Genomic DNA, 16330 nt, shown 5'->3' with positions numbered 1-16330 from the left:
CATATCTCTTAACCAATGAATCCAATGGCTAATCAATTTGATCCAATGGTTAAAAGATAAGACCTCAACTAAGGGCCTTAGATAATGCCATAACTATAGAATTCTAATAGTGGGTTTGCTTCTTCATAACTCCGTAATGTATACCATGACTTAATATCATCCTACATGAGAGAGCGAGAGCTCAATCTTTTAAAGGTACCAAATTGTGTTGAAGTAAAGTAATCTATTAGTGCCAGGAACCATGGCTTCGATACATCAAGTTTGAAATTACACGATTTGCAACATTGACCACTAACTGGCTACATTACCCAGTAAATAGGGGAGAATAAAGACGGAAAAATTTACACTTTTTATGTACAGCATATATATTTTTACATGAAAAAAATAAAGGAAAAAAAAAACAAGTCAATTAGGAAAGCAACTAACAAAAATGGGTGACCATATAAAGGAGAAAAAGGGAAACTGAGAAAACAAAAATGTTTCACCTTATTTATTTTTTGTTACAGGCAGGAACTTATTGCCATCTTTCTTCAGCCATATGGTAGAACGGGTTTTCTTAACTTGATCAGAAAAGAGGAGATGCCTGTCCAATTTTTTTGCAAAATGTGTTAGGGAAACAAGGTTAAGAATCCATTAAACATAAACTCCAGTCTTCGCCAAGCTAGGGATGAACATTAGGAATCAAAACCATTTATCTTTTTAAAATAAAATAAAATTTTATGGGAGAGGATGAAACCAATTGAATACAATTATAAACATCCATAATCCATTTAATCTGTTATTTTCCCTCTCGACCAGAATAAAAGATATTATTTTCTGATAGTAAAAGTGATACTCTGGAAATACAACCAACCTTTCAAACTCCAGCTTCTGAGTAACAATCCCATTCAATAGCAGCTCTGAACTGTAAACTGCAGCTCCTGCAAGTATACAGCAGTGTCACAACAATCAGTTCTATTCCTATAGATACTTTTGACATAAAGAAGATTGCTACTAACCTTTTTCAAGTAAGGGCACGCATATTTCATAATCTTCCTCACAAGATAGAACCAATAGATCATCTGGAATTTTATCAGCGTTCAGAGTTGATCTACCAATTCGCTCCACGGCCTAAGGGGCAATTCAAATAACATCAAAACCAACTCAACCTAAAGTTTGCTGGAAGTAATGGCACCCAAAATATCAGATAAGAAAAAGAAACACATGCATGTGGCCATGTGCACGAAGAGAGAGAGAGAGAGAGAGAGAGAGAGCTTAATTTCTGTTTTTTCTGCTGCAGAAAAAAACAATCTGTTCTTTATTATCAAAAAGTTTTTTTTAAGACACTTAAGAACGCTGCAAAACAGATAAATACTGTACCTGGCCTTTGACTGCTTTGACCAAATTCGAAATTATTTCTTTACCAGGCTTTGTATTTGGGGTGATGAAGACTTTACGGTCCTGCAGAACTCACGTGTTAACAGAACTGCAGAATAAGTAGCTAATAAATCTGGTTAAACCAACATAAACACAATATTTACCTGTAAAAGTGGATGCTGGCATGCACGTGCCAATGACGCTGGCATGCTAAATCCAAACTCCTTCTCCTTTTTATTATCCCTTAGTATATGACTTTTCTCATCAACGAAACAGCCAGCTTGTCCACAGCTCTCGAGCCATAAATGTGTCACCACTGGTTTCCCAAAAGCAATAGCTTCTAACATATTTCTTGTACGCACGAATTGATCTGCTATGAAGTGCGTGGCATCTGTCATAGACGATGCTACAGAAACTCCTAGTCGGGCCAAAATCTACAAGACAAAGATCAACAGATAAGATTACTTTAGAGTTTATATTTAGACTAAACTAATTAACGAAGTACCTTTTTCTGCTTCTTAATTATATCCTCATCCAAGTGGTGACTATACAATACTCGAACATCAGTCATATCTCTCCTCCTTCTTAACTCTGGTGTTGAAGTTGGTTCACACACAGTTGCACTTAAGCCACGGATTTCTTTCAAAAGACTTGACCCTAACAGCCTCCTCTTGCATGTCTGTTTGAAATATTCATTGCCCATACAAACAGGAGATGCAGCATTGACAGGCACCTTATTGTTAACTGGAGTAGTACATGATGAATCAGATGGTTTACACTTCTCTCTTGGGAATTCATCTGACATTTTAGTAGCAGAAGAGCAATTTGCATCACTCTTCCTGTCAGAGATCCCAACTACCTTCTTGCCATTTATAATCTCTGATATCATTCTCCCATCCTTATGAGAAGAATTACAATGAAGGGGAGCTTCCCCAGGACCCCCTTTTAAAATTTCTTGAGCAAACTTTCCATCCAAATTCTGCTCTCCACATGTAGATGATCGCATCCTCCTTGTCAACTTTATATCATTGCAAATGTTTTTCACACCACTCCGCAACCTTTTGTGGCTATTGACACGTTGTCCAATTTTGTCTGCCTGAACAGATGGCTCAGATGGACCATCTGAGTTATTGGGTCCATAAACCTGAATGGACATATTTCGCCGAGATCTTCTTCTTTTGGGAAAGTTTAACACATCCAATTTAATACCGTTACTAACTGCTTCGAACTTGAAATCTGACGACTCCTGTTGGCTTGGTTTGGTATTTCCAACTTTTCCAGATTTATTGGAACCTAGTTTTGAAGATTTTGCATTTAGCACTTTAGACTTCTGAACACCTGTAAAACTAATTATTTTTTCCCTAATTGCAACATTCTGTGTCTGATAGCTCAACTCTTCTCCACAATCACTTGATACTTTGTCAGCTTTCTGTAACTGATTTACCACCATAGACTGTCTAGTCCGACGTGCAACGGGTACAAAATTACCAACATCTGGTAAATGCCTTTTTATAGATCCTTCTGTTCTCAGGTCAATAGCGACAGAAGGTATTTTCTCCAAGCTTTTGTTCCCATTGATGTTAAGGTGCTTTTTAGCATTTGACTTGGCCTTCTTTGATTTTGTTATCACCAACTCTGTTTCGCACTTCTTCCTGGCAGTCTTGGAATATTCTGGAGATGAAATTGAAAAACGTTTCCCAGATTTGGCACCAATCCTAGTTTTCTTGGCTTGTCGAGATTCTCGAGAAGCAACCCCTGCATCAGACAGACGTACTCTTTTCCGAGAAGAGGGTTTCTTTGAAGAAAGTGTATTCTTTGTTTTTTCACCCATGGAACCTTCAGGAGAACTTTTTGGATTTCCTTGAACATCTGGAAGTGCAGTAATAGCATCACAATTGGAGATTCCTTCACCATTAAATAATGCTTCTATAGCTTCAGCTGCCATTTGAGTATCAATACCTACATCTAGCCTTTCAGGATCATTGTTCTTTTCGACATTAGCATCCAACTGTCCTCTAGGGGAGTTGATGTCAAACTGCTTGTCAAACTCACTAGCGAGATTCTTTTTGATTTCATCTTCATGTTCTGTCTTCTTGTCGAATTTTGAATTATGCAACAATAGTTTTGAATCTGAATGAATTACACCCATTTTCTTCTTCTTTCCCTGTACTTGTTTTTTGTGATCCTTCTGGCCCTCCTGTCTGTTCCCTTTGGACTTCTGGGATTGGGGAAGAGATCTCCAGCCATGGCTTCCACCACCAAAGAATTCTGTCTTTCTCCGGCAGAAAAAATCACCTCCCTCTTCATTCTCCCGGCTGTCATCCCAATCAAAAATGCCTACATTTTGAACTATGCTTTTATCAATGGCTTTCTTGGCCAATCTTTGTGGCCCTTTTACACTTGAGACAAATTTTGAATTTTCCCCAGCACTCTTTCCACGGTCAACTTCTTTATCAAACTCCTCAACATTAACTTGGAGGAACTTATCCACAAAATCAAGCGCATTAGCCTGTGATAATTCACCAGGTTCTTGAGAGTCAATATAGCTTAACCCTGCCAAATTACAAGGAAGCTGAAGCACGCCTTCTCCTTCTTCACCAGTACTGCTGTTACGAGGAAATCCCTTTTCTTCAGCATCTGAATCCTCATTAAAAAGTTTTCTTGCTGTTGAGTTACCAATCCTGCAATTGTTCTCGTTTGTTGACCTCCTTATTTTCTCATTACATCTCTCCATATCATGTTCCTGGTTGACTTTCTCCCCACCTATGGTGGAACCCCTTAAAAGAGATACTGCATTATCCTTCCCAGAAAGTTGCTCCAAACACTGACTATTACTTGGAACAGAAGGAGACTCACTATTTGTGCCCTTCAAGCGAGCTGCTAGACCAGAGGCCCGCAAGGATGCAGCACGGACTGAGGTGAAATGCATATGCACAGATCCTGGCCAAAATGGGAAGACAGATAAATAAATAAAAACCCAGATTGACATAATAGTTCTCATCAGGACTGCATTAAAATTATTGAATTTTTTATTTATAAGAATATTAATATTATTGAATTGAATAATCTGAATTCTGAATTTCCAATACTTCTACAATTCCAAAGGAGCAAGAAGACATGCCACCAGAAATTCCAATATAAGCAACTGAAAAATAAATGCAGACCATGTTTCCTTTATATTTTATTTTTGCTTTTTAGAAAATCAATTCAAAATTATCGATAGAAATTAGGCTCAGACATCTGTGCTCTGAATGAACCACAATGGCATGGAGAAACAATAGACTGAAAAAGAAACCAATAATATGCTTAAACAAACTGGCAGCATCTTAATCCAAAATAAGTCGGGCAAAATTTGTAATTGAGATGGATTACATACTGTTTGAAGGAGTTATTTATACACAACCAAGCAAGATCATTACATCAATAAACATTTGCCTAATTTCTTATTAGAAAAAATACACTATCTAACCATAAAGAAGTGGGATAGTGCATACTGGGTTTCAGTTCCCGGGAGCTTTTATCCACAGGTGTTTCTGTAGAAACATGGAGCCCTAAAAGATAAAACCCCAACTTACTTTTAAGAATTAGCATATAATATTTGAATGCAGAATTTAAATGTGAAAATGAGAGTTCATTTGAATTCCAAAAATTCCTATAAATCAAAAAATAGAACAAGCATGCCAAAACCAAAGAATGATATCCCATTTCGACCAAAAAAGAGAGAATGATATCCCATACAGTGAATTACAAAAAGGCACTAATTTGCAATCCATCATCCCATGATGTAATTCATTCCCTCCCAGAAATGCATCATTGAAATAATAGATAAAGCAAAAGAATAATGCATCGATTATTTAAGCATGCATAGTTAAGCTTTAGACCACAAATGGAGCTTTTTAAAGATACAATAATAATCGAAAGATTGGTATTCTTAACTCGTTTAAAGAGGTCATACCTGCATTTTGTTTCTCATGGATCGAATTATAGGCTTGCTCCGTTAATCCCTTTTCACTATTTTCAAAAGGAGTGCAGCAAATCTTCTCCTCATTCACTACTTGACCAGAACCTCTTCTTACTGATTCATCATGAGTTAGATGCTTGTTATCATCAAAAACTTCAGTTGTATCCGACTCTTCACTGTCAGTGTCACTGACAACTTCATCTTCAAACTCTAATAACTGAGTTTCCATGTTCTCAACGCAGTTTATATCATCTAATACTTGGTCTAATACTTGGGTCTCACCACCAAAATCCATGACTTGGGTTTCGCCACCGAAATCCATTACTTGGGTTTCACCCCCGAAATCCATGACTTGGGTTTCGCCACCAAAATCCATTACTTGGGTTTCACAACCGAAATCCATTACTTGGGTTTCAGCACCAAAATCCATTACTTGGGTTTCGCCAGCAAGATTAAGCACTTGAGTTTCGAATGCATCTTCAACTAGAACAGTATCATCAAAAGGCACAGTATCTTGCACTATCTCATGAGCATCCTCAAATTTGGCCTTTTCATCTAATTTTCCTTATTTAAAAAAAGAGGGTGAGCTCATTAACAATTTTCATATGTCATTAGAAAGAAGATAAAGTTTTATATTCTAGAATCGAGGTCAATCATAAAGAAAACTATCTCATAATCAATTTACCCAATGGGAATCCTAAACCAATAGACACCGGCATTCACAGCCTGGCATGCTTGAAAATCATACTAAAGCACATCCACATGTAAATGCTGACAATGACATGCACCGAATGTGACAGATATGCTCAAACATGTAACAGATTTGGACTTGTCCATGAAAAGCTCACAGACAAAAGTTGGAGGCTTGAACAAAAATTGTTCCTTATTTATATATTCCGCAGAAAATTATCATAAAAGACACAACTTTGACAAAAATAACTATAAAGATTACCAGGAGATGGAGGACTTGAAATCTGACTTTCAATGGGCTGGGTATGGGCACAATCGACAACTGGGTTTGTTTCCATTGGCTTGATTTCATCGTTTTCGTCCCAAAGAGAACCCATTTCAATTCACATCGAATAGAATACCAGAATCCACTAGGAACCCTAAAACAAATGCAATGAAATTTCAAAAGGGCAAAAAATAGAAATAGGAAAAATTGGTCGCGACGATGAAAACTAGAATAGCAATTATACAGAAGTAAGTAAAGAAACATACTCAATTAGGAAGGAAAGAGAGAGAGTTTAGGGTTTAGGGATTTGGAGGTGAAGGAAATTTGGGAAGATAGTGGGGTAACAAGTAAATGGAGGGTCGGATTTTTGGAGGGAAAATCAGCGACTAGTACAACACCACCACTGTTCACTTCACTTTGTGGAGAGAGAGTTTAGCGGCGAAACTGATAGTTGGTAACTTCTTCAACTATGTGCTTTTCTGTTTTGTTACTGTGTTGGTAACTTCTTCAACTATGTGCTTTTCTGTTTTGTTACTTTTCTACACATTTACCATTTACCATTTACTTGTTTTACCACGCAACGACAAATCAAAAACCAAATTCGATTTATTAGTTCTAAAAGAAACAAAAAATAATAATATAGGGCATGGGGGCATTCCGAGAATCGAACTCGGGACCTCTCGCACCCAAAGCGAGAATCATACCACTAGACCAAATGCCCTTCGATGTCTACCTCAGTAGTTTAAAATATATTTAATAAACGTGATTGTTTGGTTAAGCCCCGATAAAAAGGAGACATAAATCTTAATTGAAAGTTGAAAGTCGTTGGCTTTAGACATCAACTACGAAATTGTCAACAATTATGAGTGCCAAATCTGTCATTGTTTATAATCGAATCCTGAAGAAACCGAAGTTGAATGAAGAAGTAAAACTAAAAGCCCTACATTAAGGCCTTTAAAAAACTTCTGCGAAGAAAAACTTGCATGTCACGGAGATATCTCCAATATTTTGCTATCCCCATCTAATTACGTTTCACCATATGAAACTCTTATCACGTGTAATGGAACGTGATTGAAGGGGCAAATAAAGTACTCATGAACTATAATGCGAAATCAATCAAATGCTATGCAATTGCCTCACGTACTTTCTGGCGGCAGCTGGACATGGTACCAGAAGTGTTCATTTGTTGAAGACTTTAATATCGAGAATGCCCTTGCAAAACTAGGATGCAATGAGGCTGGCCCACAAAAGTTGTTAGAAAAATACCTACAAAATAAAGCATTGGTTGGGGCATTCTAATTTTACAAAACATCAAAACATGAGATGCTAGTAGAACGGTATTAGTATCTAGGAAGAAGAGATTTTTCAGAGGAATTTAAAAACTAAGGTTCTGGATACAGAAGAAAAGTTCCAGTTCTTTCATTGTTCGTTAACATTCCAGCACCATCAGTCATTTAGTCCAGCCCAGGTAGCCAGGGTTCATGAAAAATTAAAGGGCCTATATAAACAAGAAATTCTGAATATGCAACATAAAACCTGCAGAGCCACCTCTTTCTACACCAAGACCAAAATACCAAAACACTTGGGCTGCAAAAAATTATCTGGAATCGTATGCACCTTCGTCAGAGTACACACAAGAGGGCTGGTCCATTTATCAGAACTGAGCAGGCTCAGTCGCACTAAAATACAAAAGAATCTTCTCCCAGATCGTTCCATTTTCCACACCAGCATTCCGGGAAAAGGCCCAAGCTAGAGAGGCATCGGTTGAATCCGGGAACGTGCATTACAAGGCATAAGACCAGTCCACATTGCCAACTCAAGTCTAACTGAAGAAACGAACGGGCAATGCAGCAGGATCAAGTTCCCAGCAGCCTCTCAGGCTGCCACCTTTCTCTTCTGTTAGCTGGAATGAAGGAATCCTGTGAGAAAACCTCAGCAGCTCAACCTCCGGGATAGTCATCATTTCAGCTGATCTTCCTTTCACTCGAGTCTTGAAAACTGAATTGTAACCATCCACACGCTCTAAAACCAAGACCTCTCTCTGCAAATCATTTTCCGCATGTACTGCCACTATGTCATACTCACAGGTTTCCAAGTCAGAACATGAGATATCAGCAGCCCAGTTCTTATACAATGCCCAAACCTCACCTCTCCTAGGAAATATTTCAAATTCATTCTTACTAACAGGAAGTGCTTTTACCCGATGTGAAAAGGACATGAAAGAATCATAGTCCTGGAGTGGACTTCTTTTAACCCTAAATCTCCCGCAACAAATGGGCATCTCTTCGTCATGCCACCGAATCACATTATCTGGCAGTGAATTGGAATCAAGCCATGCAATATGCAATTTTAATCGGCGAGAATCAATGTTCTTGACCAGACCATAGTATTTTGGCAAACCATCCTCATCACTATATAATGCCCAGACCTCACCAATCTGAAACGTGGCCAGGGATTTATCAGCATCAAAGTTGTAGAATTCAGCTTCTGGAATTTCAATACCTTCTGAGGATGATACTTTGGGAGCATTACTATCTTCATTGACTGTATCTGGAGATGTAGAAAAACCATTAGGATGAGTACTAGCCTCCGTTTTAAGATCTTTAGAAACAGGAACTTCTTCATCAAAAGGCAAAGAGGCGGGATCAAGCTCAAACGATCCTGATGGCACTCCTACTCCTTCATCATGGGTCAACATAAAGGACGGAACTCTGTGGGAGAACCTCAATAACTCACCTGGTAGAACTTTTAAAATATATTTCCCATCATTTAGTCTTTGACAGAAAACACTCACAGTATCTTTCACCTTCTCCAAGAGTGCAACCCATATTCCAACACCCTCAGCATAGTCTGACAAAATTTTAACAAATTCATATTCAAACTTAGGCTTAGGATTAGAGTCCAGATCAGAGTACCAGTTTATACTCCAGTTCTTGAAAATTGCCCAAGTCTCCCCCTTTCTTGGATATATCTGGTAATGACTTTTAAGCTTCTCCCAGGACATTGTATGAGAGAACATGAGATGATCTTTCCTGGTTTCAGAGTGACCTTGTCTGAATTTCCCACAAGAAAATGGCAAGCCTGCTTCAGCCCATTTCATTTCATTATCATCTTCGGGGTCTGGCTCTAGCCATGTTATCTGCACCTTGAATCCAGGAAGGTGAACTTTCTTGATTCTAGCATAGTATCTTGGCATCCCATTTCGAGTATCATAAATAGCCCACACCTGCCCCACTTCAAAACATTCTTCTTTCCGGATCTTCTCAAAGTCATTGAACTCACTATCAGGAAATGAGAAAAAGGGGCCTGCTTCTTGTCCCTCCTGGGAGCTTTTATCTAATGGAGAATTCTCATGAGCCTCAGAATTTTTCTCACAATCAAATACCTTCACACTTTCTTTAGCCTCAAACTTCTTGGTTTCCCCAACACTTTTTGTTAAGCACTCTTCAAAACAAGCACTTTCTTTCTGTTTCACCCTTTCCTCATCTCCTTTAGTGCCAGTAGCACAATCAGATTGATTACTCATTTTAGAGGCCTCCTCTTTAGATGCGTCTTCATCCTCCTCTTCAGTGGCACACGATGAGCCACTCCTCTTCTCCCTTTTTGATGGAGGAATGCCGTCATCATCGCTTAGATTTTCCTTATAAGAAACCTGCTGCTTATGGCGTGAAGATCTCCGTGGTTGCTGCTCTCCATAAATTCCTGATTTCAGTCCAGCCTGAAGAACAGCATCGTCAATGACCATATCCTCTTCAGACTCACTGCTGCTTTCAGAGTCAGAGCTTTCACTGGATTCTATTACTCCCCTTCTTTTTCGTGTCACCCTAACTAAGTGAACACCAGAAGAGCTACCTGCCTTTTGACCTGTCTTTCGGAAAGATTCAGCTTTGGAATTATCAGCTCCAGCATTCCCTGGAAATCTCACTTCAGATTTGTTAGTACCATCTTTTTGCTGGGGGAATGCCTGCTGACCTAAGTTAGTTGGTGGTGGTGCACCTGGCACATTTGTGTCATATGCAACAAAGGGCTTATTGCAGCTTTGACAACGAAGAGATCTATTAAGAACTTCTCTATAATACTGATACCTAACTGAACAAAATGGGCAAACAGTCCAAAAAGTTGAGCGGGAATCTGAATACCCTGGTGGAAAGGGCTGCTGTTGCTGCTGGTTCTGGGGATTAATGTTTGAAAAGTTGCCTCTGAAGTTGTTTTGAACTCCAACATTCGAATTCCAACTCGCCTTCTGTGGGGGTCGATATGGCACAGTCGTTTTTCTCACAGAAGCCTTGCGTTTCAGGTCATGCATGCTTCGTTTGTCACGGTCGAGAAGCACTCTTTGAGCTTCTCCAATCAGCTTAAAAGCAGCTTCTGCACCAGCAAACTTGTTTTTATCAGGATGAAGTTGGAGAGCAAACTTCCTGTACTGCTTCTTAATTGTTAGCTCATTCGCTGTTTGATCAATCTGAAGAATACCATACCAGTCCATCTCACTCCCAAACAATTTCTGCTCAGCAGAGCAATGCACTTCACAAACCATAAGCATCTGAGATATATTCTCCAGATCAGGATAGAGTTGTTGGGCCTTTATAGCAATTTTACGAGCCACCACAAAATCCTTGCTAAGCATCTTCTTCTCTGCAATTCCCTTGGCCCTAATGGCCTCTTCTTTATTGCAATCCATCACCAATCTGGAGAACCTGAGCTGCTCAAACTGCTTTAGTCGTGTATAAGCATGCTTCCTTATTGAGATAAGCCAAGTCTAGATCCAAAGCCAGTAAGAACCAAAGTGAAATTCCCAACCATCAATGTCTGCAATAATCACTAGTCACATTCGGTTGAACCCTGCCAATTTTGTATCACCTTAACAGTTAAGACCAATTTAAACCCTATCAACAGAGGAAAAAAAAAACACGGTTTAAAAGATTAAAATTAAAAAGTGTGTGACATTTAGCTCCACTTTTACGTACCACATTGATATTCAAATTACAAATAAATAATGCAAACTGCATTTTGGCAATTTAATTGTAGATCGCAAAATCACCTACTTATGTAGTGCAACTTAATAAAGGGGGGAGATTTTTTATTAAAAAAAATCTATTTAATGACCAAATAATATATACAAATATTTTCCTCACGTATCAGAAAACAATTCAACAAATTCTGCAATCCCAGAACCACATTCAAAATAATTGATAAGAAACCAGAAACCATATGGAAAAAATTATATATATATAAACTATAAACATCACCACAATGCGTGAGAATTTTCAAAAACCTCTCAAACTGAGAGAACTTGTAAAACACAACTAGAACAAAAATTATTGTGTGCGGCCAGCACAGTGTGCCAAGCTCGTAGAAAAGTTCCTCCAACTACAAAGGGGTGGTCCATGCTAAACTTACAAAACTAACCTGAGGGCCTGAGGCCATTACAATTGTTGAGTTTATTTTAGAAAATAATCAATATTGAACTCTGCAAACTGATTCTCTGTTCTAAACATCATATTTCATTTGCAAATAAACCAAACTCTTTTTTCATTTGGTTCCAGCCAGTATGTAAAGAATTCTCAGACAATCTCATGGCCACCACATTCACTTTGTAAACCAAACACATTATATCAACTGCTCCCACAACGAAAACTTTAAAGACAGGCAACCCAAACCCAAAGAAACCTTTAACATCACAGACCAAGATGGAAAGCAAAACACTCGTAAAAAGTCGTAACGGAGAGGCAGAACCCTAATTTCATCCAAGCACAACATGCAACTTTAGAAAAATTTAAAATTTTAAAAAATTATTGCAATTCATTTATATATTTCAATCGCTAAAACAGACCCATACAAGTATAATATAATATAGTGAGCAAACAAAGTCAAATATCGTTCTTCAAGCTAAAGAAAGAAACTTCAACAACTTGGGGAAAGCACATAAAAAAAGTGCTAAATATGTTAAAACCAATGAAGAAATGAATGGGTTTGTAAAAGAAGCGCTTACTATTTTGTACTGGTTGAGAAATCACAAAGCTGATTTGAGAGAGTCTGGAGGGACCTGGGGTTTTCAGAAGTGGGGAAGAAGACCTATGATACTTCGGCTTATTTCTCTAATGCCACTCGTTTGGGTTTATTTGTAAACAGTGTTGTAATTTCATTCAAATTGAGGGAAATTTTGGTTTCATTAATTTTTCGATTGGTCTGCCCAATATTGTTTTACAGGACTGCATTTGGTTGATAAAAACAAAATTTTAATTGCAATTTCTTTGACCAAAATAAAATTACAATTATGTCCTCTTGCATAATTACCTAATAGGGTAAAATCAATGGGAGCTGCTAGAATTGGGCTAGAGGTGTTAAACGGGCCGTGCTGGGCTGGCCCATTTACAGTCATCTCATTTAATAAATGGGCCGAATCGCGTGTTCATTCATTCATGAAATTATTAATTTTGGCCCAAGTTCATTGCTCCATCCAATATGGGCCCACGCCAAGCTCAACTTATGTATTGTATTTTTTTTGTAACACCTCGACCCAACAAATTGTTTTTATTTAATTATTTAGTTGTGGAAATACATTTTTGGCCTTGGGGGTATGGGTATTTTAGTCACTTTTTGTTCGGAATCAATTTTCAAAATTGAAATTATGTATTGCATCATTACATGTACCTCCCCTTGGACACTGATACTTGGATACAAATGTTACCCACACATGCGATGTGTTGCCGGCGTGTGGAAGGCATCCTTGGCGAGGCAGTATGCGCTCGTAACACTTGTTGACTTGTTTCAGCAGCATTTGCGATGTGTTGCCGGCTTGTGTGTTGTGAAGCAATAGTCCTCCGGTTAGACTACTCAACCTTAGTCACGTGGTAATGTGATGTTATCCCGTGGTCTAGTCAAATAATCCCCAGGTTGGATTGTTTCCTCGGTACTTAATGTTGGTGTGGTGAATGTGTGAAATTTTTGGCATATTGTATTTTGCAAGGGTATGGTTGCTAGAAAAAAGATTTTGGGTTTTGATGATCATATTTTATATTAACGGGTTACTTGGGTGGTGTTGAAATTTACAGTTTTACAATAAGGATTAAATAAACTAGTTTACATTGTTTTCCAAGAATTTGAGAGGTATTAATTAAAGGGAGTTTCACTAAAACACCCAAAATGGGGGTTGAAATTATAAAAAAAACCCAAGCACTATTTAAACATATAAACACACCCAAAACCCATTTATAAACACACCCAAAAAGTTGACTTTGGGGTTGATTTTGGGTGTGTTTCTATGTTTAAATAGTGCTTGGGTTTTTTTATAAATACATGTCTAGGATTGGGTTTATTTATAAATTTGTATTAATTAAATCGGTTTTCCTTATCGTATGTCATGATATAAGTATACTGAAATAAATTATTTTCAAGTATCGGATGATATATATGTACGTATGCAAAAGGATTTTGTCGGATAGTGTTTTGGCATTATTTTCTAAAACGGAGAGGGTTATTTATGTTGAATATAAATTAAATGCACTCACATTTTCTCTTTTGCGTCTCCATGTTCTAGATATTCAAGGTCAAGACCACCACGCCGAGGCATCGACGCTGTCCGCATTGTAGGAATTCCTCATTTATCTTTCTCCACTTTACTTTTTCTCGGGTTGTAAACTTAATCTTTAGCTATTCTGCTTGCTTGTTTTGAGTTTAGGTAGAGGGCATGAAGTCCATTTGAATAGTCTTAACTATTGTGTGTGCCTTTACCTTGTGCATGTTGAAAGTTGGGATTATTTATGTGCTCGTTTGTAGGTACTATAAATTGGGATATATTCAATTTACAAGGGAGACTTTACCGAAATTGAAGTCTTTATTAATTTAAATTAGGGCTAAAGAACGTTTTAAGAAAGTGGGTTTGACATCGGTTAGATGTCGGATGGGAATCACGGTTCGTCATGAATTTCGAGGTGGGTCATATCATTTTTTGTAATTTTTTTTTTCAATTTCATTTCAATCTTTTGTACAAACATGCATATACTAACAAGATTTATTATTTTTTGAAAAAAGTGGTCAATCACTTTATTTTAAGTACATTTAAATAACAAATGGCTAGATTGTGGTTCGAGTTTAAAAATTGAAAAACAAAATAATCATTTTATTTATAAAGAAAACATTGAATTTTAAAATATACTATTAGATAAATAAATGTAATATTTTTCTCTAAAATAAATATAATTTTGGGTTAAAACACGTCTTATCCTTAATTGCTATTTTTATTTTTTTTTAAATTTTAACTTACCTTTTGTTTTACTCTTTTTACCCTCTTTTAAATAAAATATGTGTGTTTCAATATTTTACTTCACCAACAGTAGTTTCGGGGTTATTGAAGATTTCACTTTTAGGCCTTTTACCTTTATGTATATAGATTACTATTTAAAATATTTTATTAAAGAAAAAAATTTAAATTTTAAAATACTATTTATTAAGTAATATAATTTATGAAGTTAATTAAAATATCTAATACTAATTATTCACTAAAGAAATAATAATTAAAATATAATTACCAATAAAAGTAATTAAATAGGCTAAGATATTATTTAATTACTAAAAAGAAAATATTTTAAAAAACATTTATTGACCTAAAGATACTAAGTTTATATTTATTTTCAAAAAAACTTTTCCCGACAAAAGTTTATTGGCAGAGATTAATTTCGTCGGGAGAGGTCTAATTCGATAAATATTTGCCGATATAGGTCCGTGCCAACGCAATGTCGTCGGGAGAGTTTGTTATCCCATTTTATTTTTAATTTAAAAAAATTTAAAATTAGTTTCTTTACTTTAGTTTTTTGGCCAACTTCTTTAATTGAATATATGTAATTAAGTAATATCTTAGTCTTTTTTAGTTACTTTAATTATTATTATTTTACTAATTTCATAAATTACTTTAAATTATTTTGTGAACTTTTTTTTAATACTAAATAATAATTAAAACATAAAATATTTAAAGAGTATAGTTGCACGGCTATACTATTTGAAGATTCAAATTTATTTAAGTAAATATGACAAAGGGCACCGAAAAAGATAAGCAACCTCTTTATATCACTGTGCATACACATGCAGCACACATACAAGGCATAAATTTTCCCTCAACCCTAAGCGCACACTGGGGAAAAAAATTAGAACGTTGTCTTATTGATTTATCTCAAGACTTAGTTTTGCTACAGTGAAATGATGCAATATGGAAATATATTTGAAAAGTACAGATGTTCGGCGATGCACTATAAATAGAATATTTGAAAAGTATAGAGTATAGTCGCGCGGAGACTTTGGAAAAACACAAAAGGGAGAGAAGTTTTGTAAAAGAAGCCAAATGGACAAAATTGTCCTTATTTATTTTTGGATTTTTTAAGGAATCATTTACTTTTGCATATCTTAGATTTGAAAGTTGAGAGATTTTTCTGTCTTTTTTGAAAAAGCTTTGGCTTTTTCCAAAATTGAATATTTTTTTTTGGCTAATACCTAAATTTACTTAGAATATTTAAAACAGTATTACTGCTCGGCTATACTGCATAACTAACGTATTTTGAATAGTATAGCAGCATATAGCCGCGTGGCTGTACGTCATAAATAGTCATAAATAAAATATTTTAACAGTATTGGCCTTAGTGAGCGGCTATACCGTTAATCGCAATTCCTCTTTTTTTAATTAGTTTAATTAGTAGTTATATTTTAATTATTATTTACTTAGTGAATAATTAGTATTTAAATATTTTATTAAAGAAAAAAAATTATAAAATTTAAATACTATTCTTCTGCCAATACGTATAAGAACAACAAACTGTGCATACAAACCATTGTAAGCCTATAAAATTGAAAAAAAAAATTATGTAACCAAGAAAAATAAGTTATAAGGAAATTGTATACGTAAACAAGAATAATATAATTTTTGTTGCCTTTACGACCGACCATGGAGGTACCCCGGAAGTGAGTCCAAATCTACCCCACCCACCACTTCCTTGAAGAATCTCAATATCCCTGCCGTAATGAGAACAAGTAATTGCAAAATTTAATTTATCTTTGTTTTGTGAGGA

General features: G+C 36.3%; 2 protein-coding genes and 1 non-coding gene across 8 annotated transcripts; all 3 read right to left on the bottom strand.

The window, feature by feature from the left end:
• Positions 1-203: 203 nt before the first annotated feature.
• LOC103322970 (BRCT domain-containing DNA repair protein) lies at positions 204-6707 on the bottom strand. 4 transcript variants are annotated; one of them, XM_089046121.1, is made up of 11 exons: positions 6539-6707; positions 6270-6426; positions 5312-5881; positions 4851-4907; positions 1862-4296; positions 1521-1790; positions 1360-1440; positions 999-1110; positions 854-920; positions 486-583; positions 204-346 (listed from the first exon to the last, which is right to left on the bottom strand). In XM_089046121.1, exons 2-10 carry the CDS (start codon positions 6382-6384, stop codon positions 487-489), a joined length of 3804 nt encoding a protein of 1267 aa, XP_088902247.1. In that variant the 5' UTR covers positions 6385-6426; positions 6539-6707; the 3' UTR covers positions 204-346; position 486. The 4 variants fall into 4 exon arrangements, with proteins under 4 accessions (XP_088902247.1, XP_088902248.1, XP_088902249.1 ...); XM_089046122.1 differs by having other exon boundaries at positions 204-583; positions 5312-5872; XM_089046123.1 differs by lacking the exon at positions 4851-4907 and having other exon boundaries at positions 204-583; positions 6539-6706.
• Positions 6708-6921: 214 nt separating this feature from the next.
• TRNAP-UGG (transfer RNA proline (anticodon UGG)) lies at positions 6922-6993 on the bottom strand. The gene has a single exon. It is a non-coding gene; the product is annotated as a tRNA-Pro (tRNA).
• A 674-nt stretch (positions 6994-7667) lies between these two features.
• On the bottom strand, positions 7668-12402 carry LOC103322971 (uncharacterized). Of its 3 annotated transcripts, none has more exons than XM_089046118.1 (2): positions 12265-12402; positions 7668-11114 (listed from the first exon to the last, which is right to left on the bottom strand). In XM_089046118.1, the coding sequence occupies exon 2, from the start codon at positions 10951-10953 to the stop codon at positions 8095-8097; it is 2859 nt and encodes a 952-aa protein (XP_088902244.1). In that variant the 5' UTR covers positions 10954-11114; positions 12265-12402; the 3' UTR covers positions 7668-8094. The 3 variants fall into 3 exon arrangements, with proteins under 3 accessions (XP_088902244.1, XP_088902245.1, XP_088902246.1); XM_089046119.1 differs by having other exon boundaries at positions 7668-11158; positions 12265-12396; XM_089046120.1 differs by having other exon boundaries at positions 7668-11132; positions 12265-12366.
• Between the last annotated feature and the right edge of the window lie 3928 nt (positions 12403-16330).

Source organism: Prunus mume, linkage group LG2 (assembly GCF_029339155.1).
Source record: "Prunus mume cultivar Tortuosa linkage group LG2, ASM2933915v1, whole genome shotgun sequence".
Taxonomy (NCBI): Eukaryota; Viridiplantae; Streptophyta; class Magnoliopsida; order Rosales; family Rosaceae; genus Prunus; species Prunus mume.
The sequence above is the reverse complement of the archived record's forward strand: the minus strand, read 5'-3'. Positions and strand labels throughout refer to the sequence as shown.